We start from the raw sequence: 15,446 nt of genomic DNA, 5'->3' as shown, positions 1-15,446 counted from the left end.
AAGAGGCACGGCAGATCCTCCCGGGAAACCTGTTGCCCGGGTTCCCCACCATAAGGCCTGCCCCAGGGAGGTGGCAGAGGGAAGCCTGGCAGTGCCACACCTTCTGAGGAATTGGATCAGGGACGGCTTCCTGGAGAAAGGGCTGTTGAGGCAACTTGAGGCTGGGGATGGCATTCCGGGTGGGCAGAAGCATGTAGTCTGGGCCGGCCCCGTGGCTTGGCGGTTAAGTGCGTGCGCTCCGCTGCCGGCGGCCCGGGTTCGGATCCCGGGTGCGCACCGAGGCACCACTCCTCCAGCCATGCTGAGGCCGCGTCCCACATACAGCAACTAGAAGGATGTGTAGCTATGACAGACAACTATGTACTGGGGCTTTGGGGGAAAGATAAATAAATAAAATCTTTAAAAAAAAAAAAAAAAAAGAAGCATGTAGTCAGAGGGCCCTGGGCAGGCTGGGGAGAGGAGGAGTCGGTGGGCCCCACACCAGCTCAGGCTGAGTAAGGAGCTAGGCCTTTCCCGAGACATTCCTTGGCCCGTGCCAGCCAAGGGCCTCTAATAGGCCTGAGGCCAGAAATGGAGGCTCCCAGTGCAGGGTCAGCTCAGCTCAGGTCTTAGGACACAGGAGACAGGACACCGACTGCTAGAGAGGAGGGGGTCTGATGGAAGCACCCACCCAAAGCTGGGGCAGGGGGTGTACCCAGAGGATTGTGACCAGCCCCAGCTCATGTATGCATCTGAGAGAGTGTGTGTCCTTGTGTGTATCTGGATATATGTGTGGGAGTATGTGTGAATGCATGTGTGTACATACGGCTGTGTGTGTGTGTGTGTGAGAGATTCTGTCCGTGAACAGGTGTCTGAGTGTGTATATGTGACCACTCATCTCTTCCTGCTCCTCTGCCTGGCCTAGGCGTCTCCAGCAGCATGAGCTTTGAAGAGGAAGAGGAAGATGAGGACGAGAACAGCTCCAGCTCCTCCCAGCTAAACAGCAACACCCGCCCCAGCTCTGCTACTAGCAGGAAGTCCATCAAGGTGAGTGAGGAGCTTTCATGCCCAGTAGGAGGGTGGATGGCAGTGTTCGGAGGGCCGGTCATCCAGGATGGAGGGGGAATGAATGTAAAGAAATGATGGAGAGTTGGCTTTCCTGGAGCCAGAGGCTGGGCCCAGGTGGCTATCCAGTTTCTCTGGCCTGGGCTCTTCTGCCCTCCCACCCTGCCTGCCATTCTCTTCAGCCAGGCCAGGAGCAGGGGGGAGCTGGAGTTGGACAGGATGACCTCTGAGAACCTGCCCGTATCCCCCACTCCACCCCCAGGGATTGCGGAGGTGAGGGAAGGGCTGGGAAGTTAGCTGCTGACGCCAGGGCCAGGATGGCCAGGCCCACATCTCAGGGACCCTGCCCTATCTCCCACCACCACATCGGGGGCTGCTTTGGATCCCAGACCATCACTTTCAGCTGCTCAGAGTCCTTGGGCTCACGCTCCTCTTCTCCCCTGTAGGAGGCAGCCTCAGCCCCCAGCCCGACAGCCCCAGAGCCTTCGGTGGATGTTGAGGTCCAGGATCTGGAGGAGTTTGCACTGAGACCAGCCCCCCAGGGTATCACCATCAAGTGCTGCATCACGCGGGACAAGAAGGGGATGGACCGGGGCATGTACCCCACCTACTTTCTGCATCTGGACCGCGAGGATGGGAAGAAGGTGAGGTTGGCCTGGACGTGCAGTTTCACCTAGGCAGGCTTGAGGTTCTAGGGGCTGGAACGTGACTGGAAGCTTCAGATCCAACGCTGACCTTCCAGTTCCCCCAGAGACAGAAGCCTCCATGCCTGGTCGGTGCATACCTTTGTGTTTGCCAGTGCACTTGTGTGTGTGTGCACATATATGTGTTCGGGAGTTGAAGCAAGAGAGAGTCACTCGTGTGAGCGTGGGCATGTGAGTGGCACTATGATTGTGTGCAGACCAGAGGCTGGGCCTGGAACGTGACCTTGCTCCACTCCCCAAGGTGTTCCTCCTGGCTGGAAGGAAGAGAAAGAAGAGTAAAACTTCCAATTACCTCATCTCCGTGGACCCAACAGACTTGTCTCGAGGCGGGGACAGCTACATCGGGAAACTGCGGTATCAGCTCTCTCCCGCCGAGTAGGCAGGGTGGGAGGGAGGGGCAGGGGCTGGCTCTCGGGAGAGGCATGTCTCGTCCCTGAAGGAGATCTAGGCCAGGGATCAGATCCCTTCCAGGATCCTCTCTGTCCATCAGATCCAACCATAGGCCTAGGGCTGGACCTGGAGATGGGCCTCACATACCCCACCCTAAGCTGCTCCCAAACAGGTGGGCACAGGCCCACCAAGAGTGATGGAGCAACCCCCAGGATGTCACTGATGATGTAGGCCACCACGGAAGAGCCGCCTTAGCATCTCTGTCAGTGCGAAGGGGCAGGGCTGAGTGAGCCCTTGAGGGAAGAGAGAGCAACCTCGGGGTGGCGGGAAGGCTCTGAGCTAGGCCTCAGGGAGGGAAGGTTTGCTGAGGAACAGAGTGCCAGATTTGGGGAGCATAAATCAAGCTTAGAGGTGAGGAGCTAGAGCTGGAGATGGGGCTGGACTGAGACTCACAGGCTGGACAGGACAGAGGAGATGATCTCATCCAGGCTCCATGGGGTGCTGAGTCTCCTCTGCAGCCTTGCCAGATGCCATTCTGCTTGCTCACCTCCCATGAGGGAAGCACTCCTGCTCTTCCAGGGAAACTTCCTGTGGAACCCAGATTTACCTCTCTGAATTTCCCTCACTGAACTGAGATGCTCTTTGATTCAGCTCAGAGCAAGTCCAGGCCTTCTGGCCATGAAGCGCCTTCAAAGATGGGGATTCAGTGAGCAGTGTGCCCCTAGGTCTGCTCCTGACCCAGCCCAGAATGCTTTGCAGACTCCTCACAGGACAGACTCGGAGCTGTTCCCTGCCCTGGGGCAGAGGGTACATGACCCTCTACTGATTGTGCCTGTCCTTCAGGTCCAACCTCATGGGCACTAAGTTCACCGTTTACGACAACGGAGTCAACCCTCAGAAGGCGGCATCCTCTACTTTGGAAAGCGGAACCTTGCGTCAGGAACTGGCAGCTGTGTGCTACGTGAGTCCTGCATTCCTGGGTCTCTGGTCTCTGAGTTAGACATGACACTCAGGACTTGCTACCTAATCCATGGGCTATCCCATCTACGTGGGAAAACAAGGCTGCGCAGAGGTGGGCTGCTGTCTGTGGAGTGGCCCCTGTCTGGGATAGGGGCCCTGGCCCTCTTCTGTTTTCACAGCTCAGAGCACAGCTGGCCATCTGCCTGGGGAGGTCTGGGAACCAGGCCTGGCTCTGTGCAGCCCAGGCTGGGAGTCTCCTGGAAAGGAGGGGGCAGGAGGCCTGGGTTCTTGTCAGTGCACCCCTCCAATCCTTCCTCCAGTATCCAGGTCCTACATGGAGTATAAGGCCCTTTGCATAATCATCTCACTGAATGTTCAACCCATGAGCTCAATCCTATTTTCTTTATTATACAGATAAGGAAACTGAAGCTCAGAGGTTGGGTCACTTGCCAGTGTCACCCAGCTCATAAATGACCAAACTGGAATATAAAGACAGGAGATTTTCCACCTTATTTTAAAATGAGGGATTGGTACCCCGATCGACCTGGGCATGGGCACTTCTTGGAGGCTAATTGGGAATCTGCAGCTGTTCTATGAGCCTGTGGTGCCACCTGCTGGTCAGTTGTGGGGAGGCAGCCCAAATCTCTTCAAATACTTAACTGAGCCCCAACCCTGTTCCAGAGACTGTTTGAGGCACTGAGAATATAGTAGTGAATAAGAAAAGTAAATTTATACCCTGGTGGGACTTAAGCCCCAACAAGGGGAGACAAGCTATAGAACAGACATATAAGCAAGAAATATGTTCCTGCTAAGTGTTGAGAAAAATAAAGCAAGGAAGAGGGATATGAAATGTCCAGGTGTGTGTGAGCTGTAAGGAAGGACAGCAGGGAGGGCCGCACTCAGGGAGCGCGTGGGTAAAGCCCAGAAGGAAGTGAGAGCCAACTGTGTCTCGGATGCCTGGCACGTAGGGGGAATAGCGAGGAGCGTGGAGTGAACGCAGGGGAGAGTAAATGGTGAGGAGAGGGAGGTAATGGGGCAGAATCATGTGAGGCCTTGCAGGTTGAGGTAAGACCTTCAGCTTTTACCCTGAGTGAACTGGGGAGGAAAACAATCTGACTTAACAGGACCACTTGCTGCTGTGTGAGAACAGATGACAGGGAGGAGGGCGGGGGCCAAGGAGGGAAACAGGGAGTCCAGTTAAAGGCTGTTACTGTGATCTCTGTGAGAGATGGTTGTGGGGAAAAGTGGGCGATAAATTCTGGATATAATTTGAAAGTGGAGCTGACAGCATTTGCGGATGGATTAGAAATGGGATGTGAGAGGAGAGGAGTGGAGTATGACTCCAAGTATTCGACCTGAGCAAACGGAAGACCTGAGTGCCGTTAACTGAGGTGAGGAAGACTGTACGAGGAGCTAGTTTCGGCAGAGTGGAGATGCAGGAGCTGGATTCTGGACGTGTTAAGTTGAGAGGTGCCTATCAGTTGTTCAAGTGGAGACAGTGAAAACTAGCCCATCATCTTTATTCCCTCTACCAGTCTCTCCAGTAGGTAAGTAGAGTCCTCAGATGGCCAGTGTTCAGTTCTCTCTCTCTGTTTCCCAGGAGACAAATGTCTTAGGTTTCAAGGGGCCACGGAAGATGAGTGTGATTGTCCCAGGCATGAACATGGTTCACGAGAGAGTCTCCATCCGGCCCCGCAACGTGAGTCTCTGCCCCATCTCAGCCCTTCCCCATCATCCCGCCTCTGCACGAGCTCCTAAGGGCAGAACCCCAGCTGGTGTGTATATGTGTAGGAGACACAGTGTGAGGAGGCCTGGAGGTCTAGGGAAATCTAAGGACCCCCACCCCTCGGGCAGATCCCTCTTTGGGGTGGTCATGGTGCCAAGGCCTGGGCCGGGCTCAGGTGAGGCTGCCCTCCCAGGAGCATGAGACGCTGCTAGCACGCTGGCAGAATAAAAACACGGAGAGTATCATCGAGCTGCAAAACAAGACGCCTGTCTGGAATGACGACACACAGTCCTACGTACTCAACTTCCATGGGCGCGTCACACAGGCCTCCGTGAAGAACTTCCAGATCATCCATGGCAATGACCGTGAGTTTTCTGCCCTTACTCATTACTGTCCACATGATACCTGGGGCGCTTAGCTCAGGGTTCAGCTCACCTAGCTGTGCCCATATAGACCAGAGCTTAAGGAAGTGAGTTATATGGCTTAGATTAGACCTTTCTAACCATAGTGACTGGAAGGCCTGGAAGAACCTTCTTTGGATCCCTGACCCAGGATTCTGTGCACTCAGCAGAGTCTCAGGTGTGGGAACACCCTTTGAATGGATTTTTTCTCTTCTTCCCTGTCTTCGGTGTTCGTGTATACCTTTCTTTTTCCTTTGTCACCTGCTCCCTCTCTCCTGCCATTTCTTCCACGTGGTCTGTGTTTTCTCCCCTTTGGGATTTCTTTGGCATCTCTGCATCTCGCTCTCTCTTCTTTCTCGTGGTTTGGATGTCTATCTGTCCTTCTCCATCTCCACCATCCCGCTCTGTCCCTCTCTCCACGCTTGTGCCTGGTTCCAGCGGACTACATCGTGATGCAGTTTGGCCGGGTAGCAGAGGATGTGTTCACCATGGATTACAACTACCCGCTGTGTGCGCTGCAGGCCTTCGCCATCGCCCTGTCCAGCTTCGACAGCAAGCTGGCCTGCGAGTAGAGGCCTCCTTGTACCCTTTGGGGTTCCCAGCCTGGAGAGGAGCTGCCTGCCCACCTGTGGAGACAGCCCCGCCTACCCTCTGTACATAGGCCTCCTGCCAGATGAACCTTTGGCTCTCAGTGGGCTCCTTGGCCAAGCCAGCCAAGAACTGGCTCCTCTGCCTCCACTGCTGAGGCAGAGGAGTGGGGGATGTGTGTGAAGGGACCAGAGTGAATTCTTTCTGTGCTCCAAGATCAGCACACACCCCTACTTGTGGGTTAGTATCCTGCTGCAATCGTGTTTGCCAAGCTGGGCAGCCTCTTCAGCTGGGAAGGCAGGAAGAGGTGTAGAGGGAGAGGAAGCACAACACAGGGCTGCTGGGGCCCAGCCAGCCATACATTCAGCCCAGGAGTCAGATGACAATGGTCCCCAACAGCAAAGGACACATGAGTGTGTGTGTTAGAGCGTGTGTAGGACACACTGACTTTACATAGCAAAGGGCCTGGTAGCCGAGCCGGGCCCTTACAACTGCAGAGTCCTCAGACTTGAGAAGGCCTCAGCCAGGCCTGGGAGAAGTGATGGGTTGGGGCAAGGTGAGTGGTGAGACCTTGTCAGGATTGCATGGGCCTGGCTCTAGCTGTGGGAAGTGGCTGGTGGCCTGGGGTTCTAGCTCATTTGATTTCTCTAGGCTTTCTCTGTGCAGAGGCAGCAGGAGGAGGCCCTCAAGGCCAGATGTCTTAGAGGATGGGGCATACAGGACACAGGCTCAGCAGGCGGGAGGTGCCTGGAACAGGCTCCCTGGATCAGGCCTGTCCTGGGAGCCCTGTCAGCTGCCCCAGGAGCTCTCTGCTGAGCAGCGCCTGCACAACCCCCAGGAATGTGGACGGGGCCTAGGTCACCAGCCCCAGACTGCACACAGGTAGGCATGCCTGGGGCTCTGGCTGGCAGGGCACCATTCCTGAGCCCTGGCATGCTCCAGAAGCACTTCCAGCTCCAGGTGCTCTTGCCTGTACTTCAGCTCCCACTGAGTCAGCCTAGGTCGCAGTTGCTGAGGGCTTCCGTGTGTGGTTCTTCTTGGGTGGGAATGGGACAGGGTGAGGAGAGCAGGGAGTATTTTAGAACCACAAGAAATCAGAGGTGGCGGGACCCTTAGAGATCAACTAGTACAAACCTGTCACTTTAGGTGAAACACACTCAGAAAATGGGACTTGCCGTGGGCCACCTGGCTGGTTAGTGGGAGAGTTCAGAACTTTAGCTCCCCTGATTTCTTTGTTCCCGGCAGCCCCTTAGAAATTGCTGTCTCTTGCTCTCTGGCCTTTCTGGGGCCCAGTCTGCATGCCCTTTCCCTTTCGCCTGATTTCAGAGACTTAGAAATGTCCGCGTTATGTATGAAGTTTGAAACCATTTCAGTAGGAAGTTGGGCGGTTCCTGCTGCTGAAAGCTGTCTGGCTTTGTGCACGTCCAGCTGGTCAGGACTGGCCTGCGTCTGGCTCCTCCCTGCGAGCAGGCTTAGTAAGGCTGCTGCCCATTTCTCTATCTACGGTGATAGGTGGGTGTGAGTCCCGGGGCTGGGCCTGGTCTCTCCCTCACCACCATCCTTCTTGGATGGCACCATCTACCCTGAAGACTTGGGAACTCTAAGCTCTTGCCTATTAGTCATTTACCCTGGCAGAGACTACTTGCCCAGATGGAGATCAGAATCAGTGAGAAGGAAGCAGGAGTTGTTCCTCACTTCAGAGTAGATGTGCTTGGAAAGGCTACATAGAAATTGAATTTTTAAAAAATAAAAGTCATACTTCAAACATGTTAGGCTCCGGAGTAAGGTGAAGGAGTTGTTCTGACCTAAGTCAAGTAGCACGCTCTCCTTTCCTTGTAATAGATTTTCCTATGTTGAGTGCTTAAAGCAGGGCAGACCTGTTCTAGCACAGATCTGCCCACACCTTGGGCATCCATCTCTGTGAGAGGCCCCTCCAAAGATCTTGTTTTGGTTAACATGGTCTAGTTTCTAGACAGCTCTTGACTTGGGGCGATTTGGGGGCACTAGAACTTTTTGTACTGCAGCTGGTCCACTTTCCAGTGACATACTGTGGTGCCATCTTCCTTTCCATGGTCCCAGTTTGGCTCTTCCTTTCCTGACTTTGAGAAGAGACCTGCTGACATTTAGGATGATGGAAACTAGACGATCTCTTTTAAAGTCTGGTCAAGCTATTTCTCTGCATCTACGATTTTAAGGTGGAACAGGCTGATTTTGGATCCTGGTGGCAGAGTGGAAAAATCAGAAGCACAATGGAAAACTCATGTCCCCTCCTTTCTCCTGTGGTACACAGGAGAGGGGGGGTTGGCTGCATATTTTGGAACGGTCAGGAATGTGGGCTGAGCTTTCTAGTCTAGGCGTGGAGAAGGTCAGCTCAGCAACAAAAAACCTTCTGTTGGGCACTGAGTGACAAGTAAGAGCAGGTGAGTCATCTGCTCAAGACCCAGCCTCAAAAGGTCTGTTTTTAAGATCCCATTCCTGGTGATGCTGGTTTTCCTTGACCTCTGGCCTCAGAGCCATGGGCCCAGACTCATGAAGCTGCCAGGGCCCCTGGAGACCACCTGGGCTCAGCCTCTCCCACAGTAAGAGTTATTGCCCTTCACACCCTCTACCCAAATGGTCCTTGGTTGGGCAGGGAACTTGATGATGGAATGAGCAGCCTCTAAGGGTGTCGGGCAGCTGGGACCTTAGGCAGCTCCTCTGTAATCGCTCCTGGCTCTGTAACAACTCTTGGGGCCACACCCCAAAACTCGACACCCTCTGCCCCAAAACAGTTCTTTTGCAGAGTGGTGAAGCTCACTTGCCCAACTCTTCTCCAGTTCTAGCTTTTCTTTCCTTCTGGCTCCAAGGTGCTCTGTGTCTATCTGTTGTGTCTCTGTGTCTTTGTATATATTTGGGGAAAAGGGCAATCTGGAAACAATCAACTGAGGTTTCTTATTACGATCCTATTTCTAAGGATGAGTAGGAAAGGAGTAAGGATGTAGTTGTGATCACCTGTGGATTTTGTTCATTCATTTCATGCTCTTTGATCAGAAAGTATCCCTGGGGAAGTACCAGCTCTATCTCTCAAGGTTCTGATTGGGAGGACACCATCCAGGAAAATTAGTTTTTCAGTTCCCATTCTGCATTACCTGAAGAAATTGGTGTTTTGCATGCATGCTTTTGGATGAATTTGAACATATTCTAGTGAATGTGCCTTAAAAAATCATGACACTAGTTCAGAAGGCGTGTGTAAGGTTCAGACCATGCTGAGGACAGGGGTTGAAGCCAGAGAGTGTGACAATCACAGGTTAGACGAGAACCTTTGGAGCCGCCTCCTTCAGTGACAAGAAGGGTAACAACGTTGTAGAAGCTTCAAGCTAGAAAGAGCGGGGCATTTACCTCTAAATAAATTCACCATTTATTTAGAAGCAGTTCTAAATTTAACAAGCAACAGTGATTTCAAACCAAGAGGTCCACCCTTTCCTCACTGCAGACCCCGCCGTGAGGGGAGGTGCTGGGCCAGCTGTGTCTGTGCTCCGTTATGCAGGCACAAATCCCATCTCCTAGATGGAATCCCTGGTTCTCCCTTCTGAAGGCGCTAACACTGGCCTTCCCCTCTCTTAATTCCTCGTCCCAGTCGAGATATTCCTGTGACCTCAGGATGCCAGGTGGCCCTCAGAGCACACTTTTCCAGATAGCTGAGTGAGTGCTTTCATGTGGTGCCCAGCACTGAGTGGGGCCTGACTCCCCTGCACATAGGGCCCAGAGTTGGGACCCTTCACTGCCCTGGGCCCTGGCTTGTAGAACTAGAGCAGCCCCCAGGAACAGCCCAAGGGACAGGCTCTTGTTTGAGTTTACTGGCCACCTGTTTGCAACGTTCTGTCATCTCAGGATATGGGGGAGAGGCAGAGCAGAAGTACTGGGACGGGTTTGGGTTTTGAATTTTTCAAACAAGTTGAGAGGCAAGTTGGTCTTATGGAAAGCACTACTGCACTTAGTAGCTACGTGACTGAGCAAATCACGTAATTTTTCTAGGTCTGTTTTTCATACAAAATGAGGTTGGACTGTCAAAGCTTTGCAGTAGGATTCAGGGTGAATGAAAGTTGATCCTTGCTTTCATCACTACCTTTTCTAGCTCATCACTGTGCCTTTCTTCTTTCCTAAGAAAGACGTCACACCCCTCCCCTCTTCTGTTCCACTGTCCCTCCCCATTCCCGCATCAAGGTCCAGGCAGAGCTGGAGATAGGCTGAGATCCAGAGTTTTCCTAGAGAGTAACTTAGAGTGGCTGAGAAAGGGAAGCCCGACTCTGGCCTCTTTAATCCTGCACTTGGTGACAAAGGGGACTTGGTCAGGACGGGTGACACTTATCTTGCTGGGAGCATACATTTAGCCAGTTTTCATAATGCCTAGAATGTGTATGTCTATTTGCACAAGATTGTCTTTTCCTATTTTGGAGTGGTCAGACATTTTATTTTTGTTGGAAATTATCTGGAGTTTTAGACGAACTTGCAAAACTGTGCTTTTATTAAGTGACTTTTTTGAATAAACTCTTTGGTATTCTGGAGCAAATGTATTTATTTACTCATATGTGCAATGACAAAGTTGGTATTTTCCCATGTTGACATTATGTATGTTGTAGAACTTAGTGTTTGTCTAAGTACAGACCATATATCAACTAATTAAACTTGAACTGTTTCAACACTGCTGTGTATGTTTTCTTTCTTTTAAAAGGAGAAAAACACACATTTCTTACCTAGAAGTTTTTTTTCCACACCATTCATTCCTTCTGTCCTAAGAGCCTCAGGGGTGGGGAGGAGGGTGGTGGTAACAAGGGGATCATAGCTTGTTTACAAACAAACAATGACGTGGGCAGCAACAGTCCTCCTTCTGGCCCTGTTCTTGACATCTAAGGATGGTCAGAACCACACGTGGAGGCTGGGAGGAGCTGGAAGAATGGGAAGGATACCAGGTACTTAAGTCTGAGCACTCCTCTGCAGGGTCAGCTGCGCCAACTAGAAGAACGGGCTGCTGGTTCCTAAGTATCCCTCGTGGGCCCGGCCCTTGGAAACAAAAACAGAGCTGAAAAAGGTGAGGAAGGCCCAGGTAGTAGAAGTATGAAGACCCAGCCACTTCATTCCTTTGGCCCTACGTAGAGCCTAACCTATTTAAACAGAACTTGGACATACTTGGGGATTTTCTTTTCAGCCTGTGTCAGATCTGAAGCCAAGAGCAAAGGAAGCTGCAGTTGTGGCTAGAAGCAGACAGGAAAGCTAACGGTCTGATCCTGAGGGAAGAGGTCAAAACTCAAGGTCAAAACACCCGGAGACTATGGAACCCTGTCAGGGCAGCCTTGGAGAGTGTCAAGTGTGACTGACTGCCCAGCAGCACAGGACTTGATGACAGCGATGATGCTGTCACGAGCACCTACCATACGCTACACGCTGGGACAGACTCCTTATAAACAGTATCTCGTTTAATCCTAACAGCCCTGCAAGGTGGGTATTATGCTCAATTCAAAAATGAGGAAATTGGTGCTCAGAGAAGTTAATGAATGATCTAAGAAAAAGGAGACATTTGTTCTGTTTTCTTTGATTAGAAAATAGGAAAGGTTAGGTATATTTTAGAGTTGTATAAAAATAGTCAATGCAAAGTCATGGACAGTTCATGTTTTTTCTCAATATTGGTAGCTGAAGTACTGGATTTTTCTTTGGCATATAAATAGGGAATTAAAGAGTGTGGTCATACGTAGGGTTGGTTTATGTATTACCCCAGATTTGGAGTTCTTATGTGGCCAATAGCATTTCCCGCCTGAACTATAGCCTAGCTCCTTGGCTCTGCCTCTGAGGGAAATAGCTTGTGCAGGGTATTAGTAAAAAGGAAAGAGATTTCTGTTGTTTAATGGTCAGATTAAGGACAGTCTTTTAAACGGCCATGGATAGGGTGACTGTATGTCCAGGATAGTCCTGGTTTACATCTATTATCCTGGCATAAGTATTATCAAAGCTCCCTTTTTTCAAAGTGTCCCAGTTTGGACCATAAGTTGTTTGCTCACCCAAGCCATAAAAGGTGCAGAGAGTGTGGTTCTCGTAGGCCATCTCTTCTAGAGGCCAAATATGCCTCCACTCCTCAACGCACCTCCCTGGGCCTCACTTCTGGAGCTCACCCATCACTAGTCCTGGAGCTCACGATGTGCTGTCCTTGTGCTCCTGTTACGGCCAGGAAAGGGGATCTCCTGGCTGGATCACCCACCTGATTTACCAGGCATGCTCTCAGGGGATGCAGTTGTTTGCTAGGCCAACTCTCAAGCCCCAGAGCTATGACTGTGCTCTGCCACAGTGCCCAAAAGTCACTGCAGACCCAATGCCAGGGGACTGATCAAGTTCACAGCCCAGACCAGTTCTGAGAAATGAAGACCATGAAGGAAGAGACAGCAAGCATCACAAAAAAACCAGTCCCACAATTTTGGTCATCCTGGGTTGTATAAACACATAATTGTTATCCCTGAAGGATAAAATAATTCTGTAAAATCCAAAAAGGACTCTAATCTGAAATGATGATTGAAGAGTACATCAAAAAGTACATCAAAATATAAATACATAAATATATTCCTGCTATATAAACCAACCAAGAGCTAGGGCAGCAAAAGCCATCATGAGGTCTTAGTACTTCTGGCAGGAACTATTTCCATAAGCCAGTTTCCCCCAAAGATTAACATTCAAAATAAAGAGCTTGTTTTGCAATACCTTATATACCAGCCTCATCAAAATAGCTGAACAACCATATACTTTCATACCCTGCTGCTTTCTCTAATACTAGTCTTTCTGCCAAGAATCCTTTCTCTTCATTGCCCACCTGGAGAAGTTCTTAACCTGCTCAAGACCCACCCCCTCTGTAGGTTTCTTGGAAGTATTTTGGCAAAAATGATGTCTTTGTGCTCCTATAGATTTGGGTCCATCTCTCAATTATAGCATAAAACCTTGGACAAAAAACTTAGCCACCACTTATTGAGTGCTTATCATGTATGAGATAGGACCAATGCTGTTTTACAGGCACTGATGATTTCATTTAATTCTCATAACCACCCTGTGAGACCTGACTTTTACTCTCTCTGCTTTAGAGATGAGAAAGCCAAGGCTCAGAAGGGCTAAGGAGCCGACAAGATTCTATAGCTAGAACAGTCAAGGATGGAATCATGACTGGCATTTCCTTGCCTGCAGAATTCACAATCTTGAGCCCTTTTACAGTCATTTAAAAAAATGAATTGGGTAAGCCTCCCACATTAAACTGCGTTTTTAAAGGGAAGAATTAAGCCTACTGTTCCCATTGCCTAGCTCTGAGCAGTGTCTGCTAAATGAATAAATGAATGAATGAGCTAGAAGGAAATAAATACCTATCTCTAATAAGGAAACCATATCCTAAAGCAAAAAAGAAATTTGACCCAGGGACGCAGGACTCTCCTCATAAATCAATCCCTCATGGTGAATGAAGGGAAATAACAAAAAATAATTTATCAAAACCGTAAACAGCACCTACGTTATTTTTTACCTTTAGCATTACATTACATCTAGACTGTTTTCAGTACATTTTAAGCTGCATTCTTTACAAGTGAATCAAATGTTCCACACAGAGAGAGATGCAATATACTTTCTATAGACTCCACCTTCAATGACTTTTCCCTGTAGTTCAGTAACCAGCCAGAAAGGCCTAGTAGTAGCTGACACATTATCTTACTATGATCCCATACCTTCTGCCGGGAGTCTGTATGCTTACGTGTGATTTAAACTCTTTTCCTGACATCTTACTCATGCCAGCACAATGGGACTCTAAAAGCTATATCTACCTTTACATAATTTCTTAATTTTCAAATCTTCTGCATTTCATGACTGGGAATGTCCTCAGGAATGTGTCCTCTTTAAACTCTCAGGTTGTACATGTAAACTGTGGATTCACTCATCCTTACTAGACGGAATTCACGGGTGCCATCCTGTCTCAAGACACATGACAGACGGCAGCTTAGAGATTAGGCCTTTAGTTCGGTCAAAATCCTCCCAGTCCAAATCTACCTCCTGCTTCCCCAGCTCTCTCAAAGGACCCAGATATCCGAATATAGAACAAATGGTCTCTTCCCTGGGCACTGCTATGTTGGTTCTCCACAAGAGACACACTCTGCAACTTCTCCGTTGGGCTGGCACTTTGTCTACCACCTCAGTCCTTCTCATTTCTGCTTCCATTCGTGGCTGTGAGAACAAATTTCCCAGAGGACACAACATTCAGAAACAGCTTCTAGGAAAGGACTTCTCCATAGTGCGAGGGTTCTGTCCTTGTCACTGGCTCTCTGGCCTTCTGAGCATCTCATACCAGGACCATCACCCTTGGGCAGGCTTTCCTGCAGGCTCAAATCTCGGCCCTGCAGGACAAAGACTAAAGTTTCTATCTAAAGCTTCCTCTGCCCACTGAAGACCAGAGGTACAAAGGTGCTTCTACATTTGGCAGTTCTGTTAGGCAGAACAGGGATAGAGGAAGCTAGAGATTCAGGCAGTATCAGAGCAACACAGTCCCCAACAGGCCCCTGGGCTCATTCTCAGGTCAGTCCGAGTCTCTGCTACTCTGGAGAAAAGCGGATGTTGAGGCCGCATCAGTGCTCCTAAAGAGGCCCTCGCCGTGAGGAAGGGGCTTCAGCTCAGACAGCAGAGTTCTTACCCTGCTCTGGCCCCATCATCCCACAAACAAAATGTTCTCTTCTTAAACCCCGGGGACCACTAACCTGCTCAAGGCCCACAGAATAAGGCATCTTGGACTCTGAAATCTTCACTGTTGCAACCTTAAGTCCTCATCATGTGTAAGCTGATGTATGCTCACAGGTAAACCATCTGTTCCTCCTAGCACGAAGAGTCGGACCTCTTCCCTGAGTGGTCTCATCTGTAATCACGATAGATCAAACATAATTACCCAGTGGATCAACTTGCTGATGGAGGGAAGGCAGAAAGAGAAAGAGTGAAGCTGTCTGGTGTTCATACTAATCCCTATGATGTTTTACAAGGTGACAGGCATGTGAGCACCAGGAAGGATACATGATATCCAGGGTAGTGGCCTGACTGGCTATGATATTTAAACACAGAGAATGAAGTACAGGGCACAAGGCCAAGGATGAAATCTGAGAGAGGAGGGAAAGGTCACCTCAGGACTAGCGTAATGGACACTTCACCAAACTGGCTGTTTTCACTGTAAACCCTCGGGGTTCCGCTTCCTCAGCGTGCCACCTGTATATGCTTTATCAGTGCTGATGCCCACCCCCTCATCTCTGGAGTCTTGGGGCCATATTTCTTTGGTGGCTTCCTCTTGCTCACTGTAACTGTCTGCAATGAATCCAGCATTCTCTGCCAAGACAGCAGGATCCTCCTCTTCAGGAAAACAGCAGGAACATGTTTCTGGCTCTGGGTCACATGAGGTAACAGAATTATCTTCCTGGGCTCCAGGGTCAGTGGGCACTTCCCACCCCAAATGGTCTGCTGCTTCTTCTAGCATTCCCATCCCTTCAGCTATTTCTTCAGCAGAGGGCTCTTCTGGGTCAGGGTAATCCACCAGAATTGTTTCTTGCCTACGCTTGATGCAATCTGAAAGGTCATAAATTGGATAAGTCTCTTCAGGGTAAC

At 50.2% G+C, this 15,446-nt stretch overlaps 2 protein-coding genes across 17 annotated transcripts in view; one reads left to right on the top strand and one right to left on the bottom strand.

Moving 5' to 3' along the window:
- TUB (TUB bipartite transcription factor) overlaps positions 1-10,494 on the top strand; it is a 26,064-nt gene extending 15,570 nt beyond the window's left edge. For 4 of the 5 annotated variants that reach the window (XM_087433263.1, XM_004418400.3, XM_087433262.1 and 1 more), the window contains 7 exons: positions 905-1,026; positions 1,491-1,688; positions 1,990-2,102; positions 2,982-3,099; positions 4,699-4,797; positions 5,018-5,189; positions 5,664-10,494. In XM_087433263.1, the coding sequence (XP_087289389.1) occupies positions 905-1,026; positions 1,491-1,688; positions 1,990-2,102; positions 2,982-3,099; positions 4,699-4,797; positions 5,018-5,189; positions 5,664-5,797 (956 nt within the window). In that variant the 3' untranslated portion in view covers positions 5,798-10,494. Of the gene's footprint in view, positions 1-904; positions 1,027-1,490; positions 1,689-1,989; positions 2,103-2,981; positions 3,100-4,698; positions 4,798-5,017; positions 5,190-5,332; positions 5,404-5,663 lie in introns of all 5 variants that reach the window. The other variant, XM_087433260.1, reaches the window with a different exon arrangement.
- Positions 10,066-15,446, bottom strand: part of RIC3 (RIC3 acetylcholine receptor chaperone) — a 50,950-nt gene continuing 45,569 nt past the window's right edge. Inside the window, exons 6-8 of one of the 12 annotated variants that reach the window (XR_015552669.1) lie at positions 15,085-15,446; positions 13,634-14,712; positions 10,066-10,853 (exon numbers count right to left, since the gene is read on the bottom strand). Coding sequence is in view for 8 of the 12 variants with exons in the window: in XM_087433265.1 (XP_087289391.1) it covers positions 14,602-14,712; positions 15,085-15,446 (473 nt within the window). In the remaining 4 variants the exon portion in view is untranslated. The other 11 variants (XR_015552670.1, XR_015552671.1, XR_015552672.1 and 8 more) reach the window with 11 other exon arrangements.

Source organism: Ceratotherium simum, chromosome 7 (genome assembly GCF_057802395.1).
Source record: "Ceratotherium simum simum isolate JZ-2026a chromosome 7, ASM5780239v1, whole genome shotgun sequence".
NCBI classification, from domain to species: domain Eukaryota; kingdom Metazoa; phylum Chordata; class Mammalia; order Perissodactyla; family Rhinocerotidae; genus Ceratotherium; species Ceratotherium simum.
Note: the sequence above shows the minus strand (reverse complement) of the source record. Positions and strands in the feature narration are given on the sequence as shown.